Genomic DNA, 16,310 nt, shown 5'->3' on the forward strand with positions numbered 1-16,310 from the left:
ATTTTTGATTAACAAACTCAAGGATTTCAAAGCGAGCAATGGCAACACTTTACGGGCGGGAGGGGGAACCCTTTTTAGCTTCAGCGCGCGGAACTAACTGTGTATCGGAAATTCTAAAGATATGCTCATTTTAAAATTATTTTGTGACACTGCTACTGAGCTGAATTTTATGGTTCAAGTGCAAAGAACACGATATTTAATAAATAAAGGTAACAGACAAAACATTAAAAAAACACGCCCCCTTTGGATGTAATTTAAAATCTGAAACCTTTCAGATTTTTTTATTTTTATTTATTTGCTATTTCAAACAGATTTTTGCTTAAAACACGCAGTGGGGATATCTGACGGTACTTTTCTAGAGATATATGATATAAAGGATTAAGCGTTCTTATGAACACGTTTCATGTAATAAAGAAGAAATTACTATAGTTTTATTATATATTGTACAGAATTTAACATGAAATGAGACTTACAGAATAATAAAGACTTAAATCCTTATAAAGGCATAAAAATAGTTGACGGAAATTTAATGTGAAAATACAAATGATGGAATCTTAACGGAATGCTTGAATGATAATGGTTTTGTTTCTGTCAGAATCTTAATGAAAAGGAGATTTGAGCATTATAGGTCAGAATAAACAGAAAACAGTATTGCATATGAAGAAGACTGAATATCATATCAACTTAGAAAGCAATATAATTTTATTCAAACTATACGTTAATCTAGGTTTAGCTTTTTTTGCCTGATTTTAAACTTTCGATTAACTTAGTATAAAATAGTTTTCGTTTAGCAGTTTGAAATGAATTTTCGATGATTAAAAGTGCCCAAAATTAAATCTAAAACTGTTCTCTGCAAAATGCCGTTTGTGTATTTTTATGCTTTTGTTGAGGTTTTCTGTAAGTTATCATGGAAATTTATGGAAAATAAAATCACCTAAAATATGTTTTACCATGTACAAAATTGTGCAAGAGTTTATATAAAAAAAATTGTATGATTCCAATATATTTATTTTACGCAGATTCTTTAAATGAAATTAAACACTTTTGCAATATGCATAACATAGTTTACACCTGTTGTTATTACAAGTATTTATTTTTAGCTTACTTATTGAATAAGCAGAGAGATTTCACACATGCATTAAGATAAGTAAGTGTTGAATGTTGCTGAAACAAAATCGCCCAATTTTTTATTCCCCCTATTATGAGAAACATGAAATTTTCAAGTATGTGAAACCACTTTCTTATTTGACTGGCACCAAGTTAAAGCCAAGGATTTTCTAGCGACCTGCTAGTATAAGAAATGTATTTCGACCCATCAGAAACATTTTCTTCTAAAGTCTGACAGACTTTACTCAGAGTCGTTTCTTTTTATTTTGAAGAAGTAAAACCATTATATTTGCTGCATATATTTATACACTCACATTTCACATTTTTTATTCTTATCCGCACACATACTCTCGCGCTTAAATCTTTAAAAAGAAAAGCTCAGAGCGGTAAAGGCTTAACTGAGCAATATATAGTTTCCAGCATTATCAAATTCAGCCCATCTATTCAATAATCGGTTGCAGAGGGTAAACTTTTATACTGAACACAATATTTCATATTGTTTAATAACATTTAATCGCGGATCAGCCTACTTTTCTTTCGCATTTTATCGTCTGAAATTATGCGAACAATTTAATTTCTAAAGGTAAGAAGTAAAAGGTAAGTGAAAAAAAGGTAAAGGTAAGTGAAAAAAGGTAAGTAAAAAGGTAAGTGAAAAAAGGTAAGTGAAAAGGTAAGTGAAAAAAGATAAATGAAAAGTAGCCATGGATAACCTACAGGTAAACTTACATTGCTATAAAAATACATAGTAATATTAACATAACAATATATAATAAGATACTTCATTTCTAGTTCCCTGTAACTTGAGTCTTGCCCCTTCTTACTGTTGTCTCTGCTACGCCTTTGGCTTCAAATCATCCATAAATAATTAGAGAAGATTAATAAGCTGCTAGACTGTCAGTTTGTGTTTTCTTTGCTGCGCTTGGTCGCTTCTTGTATTAAGATTTCAACAGTTAAAAGGGAAAAGTTCGGTGTGGCCTTCGCTGGTATTTTGCAACGGACTGTCTTTATTAGTAAGACGAAAACAATCATTATGTGGACGAATTCATTTCAAAATTTCAAGAAGCTTGTACTAAATATATTAAGGAAGGGAAAATTTTCGCGAATATATTTAAAATTTTCAGAACCCAGCGCCAAAAAGCCATGGAAAAACATACACGAGGAAATACGGTAATGTTCAGGCTCATGATTTGGCTATCATCGGAATTACTAGATTTACGAATATTTTTGGTTAAAATGCCTACTTTTTTTAATAGTAGATATTTAATATGGGGTGGTTAGATTGAACTTGAATTTTAACTTGGAAAGTACACAGACATTTCAGAGATTCTGAAAGCAAAAGGAATTCATAAAACATATTTGAAAATTTTGAATTACATACTGCGCCAAATTTAGGTTTCAAGGTTTAATCAATAATGGCAAAGAACCTATAGGTTATTTGCTTAGATAGAAGAATATTTTCGTTCTCTTTCTAACAGAGCACTTCCTAACAGAAATTAATACATAGAAAAACCATCGGAAATGTATCATGTGGAAAAAGGCAACGCAATCAGTCAGTTTTTGTGCAAAGGTTTTAGGGTATCTCGTTCTTCACCTCATCTTACTCAAATTTATCAAATCTAGAGAAAAAGGTATTCTAGGCAGTTATTTAGAATTTGAATGATATTGACATCTATTTATAAATAAAACGATTTAAATGACTTTATTACAGCATAATTTAATTTACTGAGTAATGTTACGGCTATCAAGAAAAATATATTTCTGACATTTCTATAATATTTCTTAGAATCGCAAGTTTGGAAGCAAACTAAAAAGAATTAAAATCTTTTACTTAGCGACAACTTTTGCACAGGTATTAAGCTTAGCGTAATCACGTGCTTGTTATAAAGAACCGTATCTTAGATTACATGGCGTTGGAATCAAAAACAAATCACGGCGAACTATTAGAATTTTAAAATTTCAAATTATCTTCTTATGTTTGTAAAACTATGCAAATTCGGTTTTATTAAATGAGCTTCCTAACATGTCGTTAATTACTTCTCTGTAGGCCTAATGATAAATTAGCTTAGTCTTTGGAGTTCCCTATCTTTGATTAAATAATTAGCTAACTTCAGAGAGTGTATCCTAGACAGATTTAATTTATTTCTCTGCACTCTTGGTTAAACACGTTACTTCGTTTGTGCAAACCAAGTTATACTAAAACTATAACCAAGTTATTAAGTTATACTATAACCAAGTAAGTATAGCCAAGTAAGTAACTATAACCAATATTATAACCAAGTAAGTATATTAAGTTATACCATAAACCAAGTTACCAAGTTATACTTCGTTTGTGTAAACCATGTATAGAAATTCATGGAAATTTTCACACACTTAGCTTGTAGAGTCGTTTTTTAAGCAGGAGACGTGAAAATGTGCAGTGCTCTAGCCGGGACTCGAACCTGACTTCTCGAATACGCGTCGAGTATGCTTCCAATCACATGATGAAGGCGTGCGGAAAGGAGGGAGAAAATACCTTATTAAGCTGGAAGCCCTTTTTTGTGATTTTATTAAAATGCAATATTATAAATAAGACCTCTTATATTTACTTTAATTTTTTATGAATTCGGGTGAAACGTAGGTATTTATAGACTAGATCTCCTATATTTACTTTGAAGTTTTATGAATTCGTGTGAAAAATCATTCTTTATAGACTATTAGAAATTTAATTGCTAGATTTCTAAAATTAAAAAAAAAGAGTCTGGTAGTCTAAAAGAAACTATCTGTTAGTAAAAGTAACTCTCCATTGCATGGAAAAAAATAATACATTACAGCTAATTAAAATAATACATAATTACAGCTTTGCTTGAAACTATAGATTTCTTTAATTTTACCTATTTACCAAAGGGCAATAAACTAAACACTCTAGTTTTGATAAAAGGAAGAACATCACTAAAACACATTAACGACGCCAGGGCATTTAATAGTGAATTTTAACTGTTCTTGCATAACGCACAACCCATTAAGGAATATTATTATATATATTTAAAGAAATTTGATATACATCTTAATAATTTAATAATACTTCGCATTAAAGTTTACATTATATTAATTGATAGCTATAATTCAATATAACTATTATACTGAAGTTTTAAATTGGTAGTACTGTTGAATTCCTCATTCATGACAGAAAGAAAAGCTACAGGTAAAGACTTAATTGAATAATATGCGCATAAACAAACTTTATTTTTAAATTATTTAAATTAGACTACTATTTTTATTCACACCACAGAATACAGAGTCCGTTATACTACTACATTATTAAAGAGTTATTTGTACCTTAAAAAGTCTTAGGAAAATAATTTAAACTATATTATTTATACTTAGAATATGTATTTATGACTTCACCGAATAATGAAGGCTAATAATATGAGAAAATAGGTTTTTTGATTTTTTAATATAGCATGTTATATGTAATTTATGTTTTATTATTTTTTTACTTTACTTAAGGACTAATTAATAATTTATAACAAATTTTATTATAGTTTAAGTTAGAAGTTAGAAGTCACGTAGTCTTGACACTTGCCTTTTTGAAAATATTCTCAAATGTTTCAAAATTTTTCGCAGGAACCGCTGAGACATATAAAACTGCGACACTCATTAACATAAAGTGTAGAATTTGCTTGAATACTAACAATGATCCATTCAACATTTTGATAATTTTTTAGCGATCATAATGGCAAGGAGGCAACAGCTGATCACTATTAAATGCCATACAGGCAGGTAGGTAGTAAAAATGAATAGAGCTAGTAGTTTATAACCTGTTGATCATCAAGTTAGGAATCTGTTCACAAGAAGGCAGGCAGTAAATATAGCGTGTGAAGTAAAATATCAATGCATTATGCATTCGAAGCCGCTTTTTTATCGAAAAGCACACATGTATGAATGGGAAATGAATTTTCTGTATATCATCGACTTTTGAATTACTAGAGGAAACGTGCAACACTCACAGAATCACCGACTCGTATGTCGATCATACTAAATGTTTCACGATTTCTTTATTATCCTCTAAAAATTAAATTTAATAAAATTTGAGTGACATTTTTGAAAATGTCTTGTGGCATCTACCTTAGTCTGCACAAATAATATTTTTTTTTTAAATCCTTCCATTAAGAATTAAAATCTTGTAAATCACCAGTGCTTGACAATTGCTCATATTACGGGTTCTTGGTTTAAACCTGAGTAAATCTATCTAATATCTAGCAACATTTTAAAAATCTTAATTTAAATAAGGTTTCTGAGATTTAAAATAGCATTTTAAATCTCTATGCCTTTAAATGTAATTTATAAAATTTCAATCTACAAGTAACTTTGTGTTGAACTCCCGATTATCTATAATTCGCACATGGTCTCATAGAAAACTCCGTTGGTACTTAATTGATAAACGACATCCCTTTTTCGAAGAACTTCCCAATTTTTGGTGTAGTGAATTTCATTACTGAGGCTTGGAATTAGATATAAACTTAAATTCATGGCTTGAAATAATTTATTACTATTACCATAAAATGCGGCATAAGTAATAACCTAATGCCTCGGTGAAATTATTTCTGACGTTCAAGGGCTTGAAAAAATAATTTAAATTTTCATTGTAATAAAAAATAATTTAGTTTGATTTTTTTTTAATTTTTCAAAATTTTTTTCGACGTAATTTTGTGCAACATTTTCCATGTTATTTGAAAGAAAGTAAAATAAATGTCAACGTAGCTTTTAAAGGGAAAAAAATAAATATAATAGCAGGAAAACTATACATTTAATTATCATTTTAATTAAAAATTTATATTACAGATTATATAAAATTTATTTTTATTTAATTAAATGATACTCAGTAATTATGATCAAGATCAGGGGTCTTTAAACCGAAACCCTGAGGTTTCAATCAACTGCTCTAGAGTAATTAATCTGTAAAATAAATTTTACAGATTATGTAAAATTTATTTTTATTTAATTAAATTATACTCGTAATTATGATCAAAATCAGGGATCTTTAAACCGAAACCCTGAGGTTTCAATCAACTGCTCTAGAAGTTCTGTATGGCAAAACAAATATTCGAAAGAACTTTGAAACACCATGTCAGTGGCAAAGCGGAACATCTAAAATAATTAATTAAACAATTATTATTATATTGTAACTATTAGCTAAAATAATATAACACAGATCTGCTTCTGCTTTTTTAAGTAAAATTACGATGAAATATTTTTTTTTTTTTTTTTGTTGTTGTTGTTGTTGTTTTCATTCCCCGCTTAATGCAATTTTGAAATATTTTCAATATCTTTTTAAACAGAATTTTTTAAAAGCATAGTAAGGATTCTAGCAATAATAATACAAACGTTTCATCAATTTCCCCAAAGCACTAAAGACTCAAATTAAGGTATATAAACAATGTAAAATCTTGGAATTATATAGTTTCCAATCCATTGTTGAACATCCAATAGCATAATTCCCTGCAAAATATTAAAACGTAAAACTGTGTCCTTTTTTTTTAAGTATCAAAGAATAATTTCATACTTTATGTACTTTAGTAGTTAAACTTTAGCAAGGAAAGCTTTTTTATGAAGTAACAGCAATTTCCTTTTTTATTTTTGTAAAATATGAGTCTTTTACTGATTGTTAGTAATGCCATTATGCATCAATTTTTTTATTAAGCTTTCTAAATTTAGTTTCAGATCCAAACGCTAAATTTCATATTTTTAAACAGACACCTTATTAAATTTTAATTTAAAAACTTCAAAGCTAGATTTCAATTATTAAAATTCTTAAACCTAAATATTAAAAGTGTTTATACACTGTAAGCTTTGATAAACACTATAAAAGAACAATAAAATTTAGGATTTCCAAGAAATAATTTAAAATTTTTAATTTTTATGTAATAAAAGTGAAATATTAGAATTCAAAATTTTAATTCCGCGTTATTAACACACTTTTAATTGTCTTAATTGTTATTAACACACTTTTAATTGACATGTCTGAAGAATCCAAAATTTATTTCACAAATCAAACGGTAGCTGTCGTTAAATTTAATTGCAAATACACTATATAATACTTTCGTTAATTACTTAAAGGTATAAAATAATTAAATTGGAAAATTAACTAGTTTTAAAATACCTTAATGTAGATTTCTTTTAAAAAGTATTTTCCCTCAGTAATGAATGCACTTATTACAGCGGTAGGGTAATGCACACCTTGCTAAAGCCAAGCCTGTATATAGTTTTTTATAACACTAAACAGTTAAAAATCAAAGCATTTATACAACAGAACAAAGATAAAAATTTGCAACATAAGTACTCACCATCGGAAAGACAAACATCAAAACATCCAGAGACGATTAAGAAGATAACAATTAGATCTCGAAAATACATTCTGAAGGCTAAAAGTAGAACTGACAGCAAGGAGAACACACAGATAGAGAACCTGAAAGTAAAAAATTCAGAATACAAAGGATACAGCTTTTGTAGTAGCAGACGTCGACACTTATCCCAAAAAAAGAGTAATTTTTAATAATCAGCAATTCTCTTTTATTCAGTGGCAAATCACAGTAAACGGGCAACGATTGAGCGCTTTATCACAGCTTGAGGATTCGATGCATAAACTGCTGTTATTGTAGCTCCTAACAGTGTGTCCTTCTGACACTACAAATTCTGAATTTTATGCTAATATAACTTTTCTCACATTTGATCTATTCACTCCTACTCACATTTAAAGTGATTATATATATATGTATATATGTATATACACAGAATGTATAGCACCCACGTGGTTGGTAGCACAGAGAAGCGCAAATGAGCGTAACACCCAGTTCGAAAATATATATCCGCACAAAACAGGAAAAGCGAAAGTTTTGTTGAGGTATTTAGAGAGCACCCCTTGGCGTTTGTAATCCGGAGAAAATGGGGGGAGGGTAAAGGGCACACGCTACCCACGCCGTACGTGAGCCACCCACGGTTGTCGTACTCGGCGGCAGTACTGCGGCCGTCTTCGGCGGAGCGTAGCGGGGGTCGACGGGAGGACGGTACTCGCGACTGCGCCTGCTCTGGCGCAGAACAGCCCACCCCCTTGTTTCGGAGAATGCCGTGCCACGACGTGGAGAGCGTAGTTTCTGCGAGTTGGTCAGCGGGACTCAGGTGTTTGGCGAGTTACACTTTACAAAACATTGTTACAACCGATTTAAAAATTCCCAAATACTCAATTTTCAATAAATTATCATTATGAGATTTATTTTTTAAGACCTCGCTAAGAAACAAATAAATACAGTTATCGAACTGTTTACACATTTAACATTTACAGTTTTTTAAAACTATAAAACACATTTTTTTGTTTTGTTTTAAAAGATCGATTCGAAGTTTCGCCGCGTCTTATGTTCCGAACTTAATTGATAGTTTAATAAATTCTTCCCTCTCCCCGCCAAAAAAAAGGTCTCTGTTGTTAGGTTAGTTGAACATGGCACAATAGCAACTACCCTAAGTGAAATTATGCTTTTGTGGAGGATTTTCTACGGGACACTGGCTCGTACTGACGTTATACATACGAAAAACCACGATAACGAACTAGGCAGTCAGCCCGTTCGCTTGAGATCCTACCCAGGTCGAACTCCCAGTATTCAGAGGTTTTAACCCCTCGGCGACTACTGGATTTTTTATAAATTAAGAATGCATCCTACCAAATCTAGCACAATTCACCGTCTGGCAGATTCACATAAATAACATTTTAGTTGAACAATGAAAACTCTACTTCTCTGTATATATTGCACATTATCCCCCCCCCATCCTCTGTTGCGCTGTATTCATTCGTTTTCTCATTTCTCATAATATAAGCCTTTGAATGTTGGCTTAGTTGAATCCCAGATTTGATAGCGCAGCCACAAATCTTTTACTCAACTTCTGATAGACGAATATTACTTTCCTCTGAATATATTCTATTAATTCCTAGAAAGCACTTAATGCATGGACAAGTTAGAGAAAATTAATTAATACTTATATTAAATATCGAAGAATATTGTTAGGGGAAATTTCGCATATATACAATTCTATAATTTACACGCACACATTTACTTACAGTCGTGTGTGAAATGAAAGGAAAATTGTTTTTAGCTATTTGTAGCTGACATTTTCATAAAATTTTCGAATTTTTAATTATTCTTGTCCTCTTTTTGTCTATCATTTTTACAATTTTGCTTTTTCCCCCGTAAAATATTTTATGTAATTGTACTAAAAATATTTATCATCAACTATACACTAACACAATTTTTGTATACCTTTTATCATAATGAATATGCTATTTTATATGTTCGTTTCTAAAATATTTGTCTAACTTTGCACGTACACGTTAAAGTTCATAAATATTAATGCAAATATTGTTCTTCTTTGGCTGTTTCATAATGCATTTCTGACAGAAATTCTATAAATTATTCCTATTCTACTCGCCCACCGGCGGCGGAGTGATAAAGTTGCAGAACACTGGTAGTTCATAACACTGGTAGTTGCAGAACACTGGTAGTTCATAACACTGGTAGTTGCAGAACACTGGTAGTTCATAACACTGGTAGTTGCAGAACACTGGTAGTAGCCGGGATTTGAATCCCAGCGAAGGTGCTCGCTGCATGGGCATTTTCGTGCTTTCCCCATGCGTAACGTGTATACGAGTCAGTTTCCCTTAGAAAGTCCTCCACGAAGGCATCCCTCTTCTCAAGCAGATAGCCCTTCATTTCTTTGCCATAATAAAGTAAACCAAACCAAATTAATATATTCTGCTCCTTGTTATTACTATTATTATAAGTTTAAAAATCATTGCTCATCCCCGGCCAAAAAAAAATTAATTAAAAAAATCGCAGAATAACAAAATACTTGGTAAATACTTGGTAAAGTATGTGAATATTTGCTAATTAATGCCACTATATTTGCTTTTTGTTAGATTAGCACGTCTATTACCCGTATCGTCAGCAATTTATACCACTGTATTATGCACAGCTGAAAATTCGCATATATCGGAGCTATGATAAAAAATTACGACAAAACAATTATTCATTTATCTTTATAATATGTCGTTAAGCTTTCTCTCCTACAGCCCACCAGTGTAAAGTCGCTAGACACTGGTAGTTCGGTCCGAGGTTCGAATCCCACGAACGGGCTGGCTGCATGGGCGTTTTCGCGGTTTTCCCCATGTGTAACGCGTATACGAGCCAGTTTCCCTTGGAAAGTCCTCCACGAAGGCATCCCTCCCCTTAGGCAGATAGCCCTCGAGGCTTTGCCGTAATCACACACACACACGCATGCTTTCTCTCCTACTTTAATGAGTCTGAGCTAATATACATTAAAGCGAGGTCCCATTAAGCGTAATTTTGCTGCATATAATTTATTGTATGAATAGCAGGTTGAAAGTTTCAGTAACCTGGCAGATAAATATGGAAAATAATATAATAATATAGTTGCGCCTTAAGAGAATATTCCTGAAGAAAATCGAATTCCTGCGGAGGTTTAACTGAAAATTCCTAATATAGATGTTATGAATGAATATTAAATTGTATTCTTCGTACGTGATGCAAGATTTTCGAAAGTGTATCTTGGTGAGAATTGTTAATAATAACTCATCTGAATAATTATTCAAGGCTGCCCAACTGGTGTAGTGGTTAACGTCGCTGACTGCCATGCCGAAGGACCCGGGGTTCGAATTCCGGCATGGATATTTGTAAATGCATAGTGTCGAAGCGGCATGGGGACCCTCTAAATATACGGCGAGCCGAAAGTCCTCTCGTGTGGTTTGGTGGAAGGGGAGAGGGGTACCCGTCCCGTCTCCGCTTAAAACAAACCACCCGTGGAACTGAGCCAAATCGCACTGCTACCTGTTAGGTGCTGTTGCCAACGGCAGGCGTAATCTTACGCTCCTTGCCACAAGGAATTTCGTGGGCTTGGGCTGACTACGTCAGACAAGTGGGCATAAGCAACAACAATAACATAATTCAAGTCCAAAACAGTATTGCATATTTTGAAACAGCATGCACTATTAAGCAATTTCTTTTTTTCGGGGGGGGGACGGGGGCTTAATCGAGTATAACGGAGCTTAAGAGTTTTTACTTACGTCTGCGATATTTTCCTAGAGGTCTTTTAAAGGGAACTTGATCGTATTGGCGGAATGGGAAACATGAAAAAAAAAAAAAAAAAAAAATCTGAAATGTTTCAGATTTTAAATTATGTCCAAAGGGGCGTTTTTTAACATTTTGTGTGTTACCTTTCTTTATTAAATATCATGTTCCTCGCACTTAAACCATAAGATCCAGTGCAACAGCAATATCGCAAAATAGTTTTAAAACGAGCATATCTTTAGAATTTCCGATACAGAAACTCACGCGCTGGAGATAAAAATGTTTTTTCTGCACAACGTTGCCATTGCTCGCTTTGAAATCCTTGAGTTTGTTAATCAAAAATTTGTCAAAGTTTTAAAAAATAGGAAATCGATCATAAAACAAATTTCAAATTTGGTCTTCCACATGCTCATATTCGTTGGAGGATTACGTTATTCAAAATTCGATGACTCTATGTACCTTTGTTTTATCACAATACGAGAAATATACATACATTTATGCAGATTTTTCATTATTTAATTTCTTCAAATATAATGCAGGACTCTAACATTTTATGGCAACAGTTTGAAAACCGACATTTATCCGTCCGACGCAAAATGCCAAAACGAAACTAATAGTCCTTCGGGATTCAAATCCCTTTGGACTAAAAAAAAACATTGATGCAGACAACTAACAGCTTTTCGAACACTGTTCAGCGGTTCGGGTACCAATGAACACAAGCTAAATGTAATTGGGGTTATTGAGATTTCTAAAAAAAGAATAAATGGCTATTTGTTTTTAAAGTCATCAATAAGTTTTAGGACCGCGGTCTTGGTTTGGTTTGGTTTGTTTGATTACAGCAAAATACTCGAGAGCTATCTACCGATGGAAGAAATGCCTTTGTGGAGAACTTTCTAAGGGAAACTAACTCTAGAAACTATTTTACGCATGTTCAAAAAAACGAAAGCGACATGTAGACAGCGCGTTTGCCAAGATTCAAAACCCGGACCGAATTGCCAGTGTTCAGCGACTAGATGGCTTGGACGCTGGTGGGCATTAACCGAGGTTCAATAAGATGAAGTGAGTATATATTTACAAACAGAATATTTATGAATTAGTACGCAATATGCTTTCACATTCATACGTAAGATATGACTATAGTAAGATATGACTGATAGTAACGTGAATTTACATAGTTATGAGGGAATTAGGTATTCGAAATCATAATTCAGCGATTTTAAATTATATTTATTTCAAATCATAATTCAGCAATTTAATTTAAAGTAATGAAATTTTCAAAAATTTTCTTTTTCTTTTTTTAATACATTCGACTTTCGACATTCGACATAGGTCCGACTCGGAGGTAAGAAATTCTTTTTATAAAAACGTAGAATGAAATTTTGGTTGGCACAATATTAAATTAATACAATTTACGTTTATAAAAATCAATTTTACATTTATCAAAAATAGGGAAACGAAAAAGGTCTTAATTTAGCGATGTGTAACGTATTTTACAACGACTTTACCCTTAAAATACTAACGACTTTACCCTTAAAAGGTCCCTAACGAAGGAATCCTTTCCTTAGGCATTTAACCCTCGTGTGCTTGGTCTTCATTAAAAATAATCCAATCCATCAAAATTTATCCACCGAGCTGCACCTATAGCTATTCCTTATCTTTTACCTCCTAATAAATGTTGAAAATATATTTCAAAGCAATAAATGCATCGATTTTTTACCTGTAGTGAGGATTCACGGAAGGAAGACGTTATTCCAATACATTAGTGAAAATTTTGGTACTAAATCTCCCCTCTGACAGTACAGAAAACTAGTTTACAAAGATTTCGATCATGCATATTATTTTCAGTGCTTTCTATTCATTTTCAGATTTGCTAAAGCAAAATGAAACGAACAGACATTCAGACACTCCTAAGTCCATTCAGATTCGTTTATCTCATAGCAGAAAATTATTTTCAAAAGTAAACTAAAGAATAAAATATATCATTTGAGCAAAAATAAAGCTCATTGAAACTGTTTGTAATGGTACTCTAGTACAACTCATATATGAAATTGTTACTGAAGTTTAAGTGTTGTAAAGATTTATCTGCTATATAAGCCCATTTCAGTTACAAGGCTCATCATTTTTTATATTGTCACTTTATTATTAATATTACAATATATAGCATTAATTAATGACTATAATTATTGTAATATCGAGAAGTCTTTAAAAAAAACTAAGATACGGCTTTTTTTAAATAGTATTTCCGTACACAAAATTTAGAAAATGCATTTAAAATCATTAAATAATACCCAATTTACGAACTGTATCGCAATGACATATTTTTTCATAGACAATACTTTTTTTATCATCGTAAGTCCAGGTTCAACTCCCATAGAAGGCATGGATGTCTGTACGCGCGTAGTGTCTGTGCGGCAAGGGGGCACTCAAAATGTACGACGAGAAGAAAAGTTCTCTCGAGAGGCTTATGGTAAGGGAAGAGAGGTGGGATATCCTCGACCGGCTCATCCTTAGGGTGTTCTCCCTCAAAACTGGGACGGAAGCTCAACAATTAGCTAAGTTTATCTCAATCAACCTATGGTACTAAAGATATGTTGGCCTAGCTTCTGCCTGTATCTGTAAGTGCATAGTGTTTGTACGGCATAGGGGCACCCAAAATACCTGTGAACCGAAAGTCATTTTCGGGAGAAATTTGGTGGTAGGGAAAGAAATGTGGGAGTCCCTCGATTCGCGCCCCTTCCCCCAGGGTTTTACGACAGCTGCGACTTTTCCATTCTCGCAGCTGTCACACTCTGTAGTACACCTTGAGCAACGTTTTTAATTATGAGACGGATTAATGACCATTGGGTTTGGTTACTTTTAACGAATGCATTAAGTTGCAAGTATATTGCCATTTCAAACAAAAACTTTAAATCTTACTAAATAGAAGATGTAAGAAATGAGATCACGTACAGAGTAATGCGTTAGGTTCAGAGCAATACGTTCAGTATCTCTTCATATAAAAAGATTTAAGTTCAATTCTGTTTCTCTGAAATACTTTAAAAATATTTTATTTCGAGTATTATGGTTTAAAAACCTTCAATGTTATTGTACACCATTAAAATTCATAAATATACCTCTTCTTATTTTAAAGCAATTCTGACACCTTTTTTTTTAAATGTATGAGTATAAAAATCCCATAATATTCATTTATATGTGAAAAACATTTCGCGAATTTACGATTATATACGCCCATTCAAAAGCTTGCTTTAAACAACTCTCTCTTCGTGAGAAGTTTAACGAACCAAATTTAATTTTTACCTATGGACTCTAAAAATCTAATTTTATAAATTGAGAACCACGTTTAAAGTCTATTTCTAGACCAAAACTAATAATCAAGAGATAACAAACCCAGAGCACTAGTAGATCCCCTCAGGTTTTCTAGCCAGCGGTAGAACGAGCTGGCTGTAGGAGGTTTTTTGAGGTTTGATTTATTATACAGATAATCTCAGCCAAGAATTACAATTTGAAAAAACTTTAGCTTCCTTTGGAGGAAGAGAAACATTTTATAATTTTATAAATATATATTAAATGTAAAAACACACAATTAAAGCTGAAAAATACTTTGAAAATAAAAGCAGCTAATGAAAAAAATATATAAAAAGTATTTCGAATATTTACATTAAGAATAATAAAATCTAGTTACTAAATACGTGACCATAATTTACATGTCCTAATTCTGACTAGACTATACTTCCTGTAACTAAACAAGCTAAGGCAGTAGTTTACTAATGTGAAGTTATTTTGTGCACAATGGTATTCAAAACTTTGCGGTAAAATACTATTCATATTAAATATTTAAATGTCCTTCCTTGATACATGTAAAAGGTTTCTTTTTCGTAGAATTCTATGCAAATGGAATTTTAGTTCGCGTGGTTATCTTAAATGCTTGTACAGTACCACTCATTGATTCGGAGTCTTCCATTTTTTGTTACTAATTTTGCCGTCCAAAAATCGAAAAACGAAAATCATGTGAATAATTTAATTTCCAAAGGACGGGCATAAATATTATAAACATCATAATCATAAAATAAATATGAAGCAATCAAGGATAAATTGCAGGTAATTAATCACAATATTATTTCTTTTGAAGAAACAGATATTCCGATAAGAATACATAGTGATATTATTATTTCAATTATGTATTAAAATCTCTTCATTTCTACTTCCCTGCAAGTTGAATCATGCCCTTCTTATTGCTGTCTCTGCTATATCTCAGAACACAAACAGCCCATAAAATATTAAAGAAACCGAATTTGATGCTGTCTCAACAAAATCATAATTAGAAGGGAAATGTTCGGCATGATCTTCACAGGTAGTCTTCGATGATTTGCGATAGTCACGAAACTAATCACCATATGCACTAATCCACTTAAAAATTTAGGGTACCTAGTTCTCTGGATACAAGCCCTGATGCGAATATTTTCAAAAATTTCAGAACCTGGCGTTAAAACAAAAAACTTAAGGGAAAATAAGTAAGGAAATAAGGTATTTATAATGAACGCAACGAAAAATTTAAAGTTAAGTTTACATGCATATATATATATGAATATATATATATTCCCTCGTTCTCAGTAAGAAAGTTAAAAGTTTCTTTTATTTTGTAGCGCCATTTTTAATTTTGAAATCGACATTGTTTCTACTCTTAGAAGTTTTTACATTCATAAGTTTCTTCTGGTTTCATAAGTATTTAGATGTTTTTACATTTCCTCAGCTTTAGTTTCTTTTAATTTTTCTTTACGTACTTTCTCACATATAATATACTTTCGACTTTTAGTTCTTTTTAAGGATTTTTCCACTACTAATACACTGGGTTTCGTATCGAACATTTGTTCTTCTACTAATTACACAACGAATATTAGCCGTAAAATATGATTAATTAAGCAGCGTGTTTCTTTAATTATATTAAATTTTATTTGAAAAAAAACACAGCATATGGCCAACATTGTTACTTTGAAGAAAATGAGGTGCGCTTGCACAATTCATTGTAAAATTTGACGTAATATTGAATTTTATGTAGAGCTTTTGGTTTACTTTTTTTTTAATGCGGTAATGTTC

The 16,310-nt window shown here is 31.9% G+C and overlaps 1 protein-coding gene across 9 annotated transcripts in view; it reads right to left on the minus strand.

Moving 5' to 3' along the window:
- Positions 1-16,310, minus strand: part of LOC118188251 (tyrosine-protein phosphatase Lar-like) — a 1,537,039-nt gene that overhangs the window by 383,053 nt on the left and 1,137,676 nt on the right. For all 9 annotated transcript variants that reach the window (XM_085815767.1, XM_085815772.1, XM_085815774.1 and 6 more), the window contains one exon: positions 7,431-7,552. In XM_085815767.1, coding sequence (XP_085671893.1) covers positions 7,431-7,500 — 70 coding nt within the window. In that variant the 5' untranslated portion in view covers positions 7,501-7,552. The remainder of the gene's footprint in view (positions 1-7,430; positions 7,553-16,310) is intronic.

The sequence above is a fragment of the Stegodyphus dumicola genome, chromosome 4 (genome assembly GCF_044657685.1).
Source record: "Stegodyphus dumicola isolate Sdum_Otavi_A_Nest chromosome 4, ASM4465768v1".
NCBI lineage: Eukaryota > Metazoa > Arthropoda > Arachnida > Araneae > Eresidae > Stegodyphus > Stegodyphus dumicola.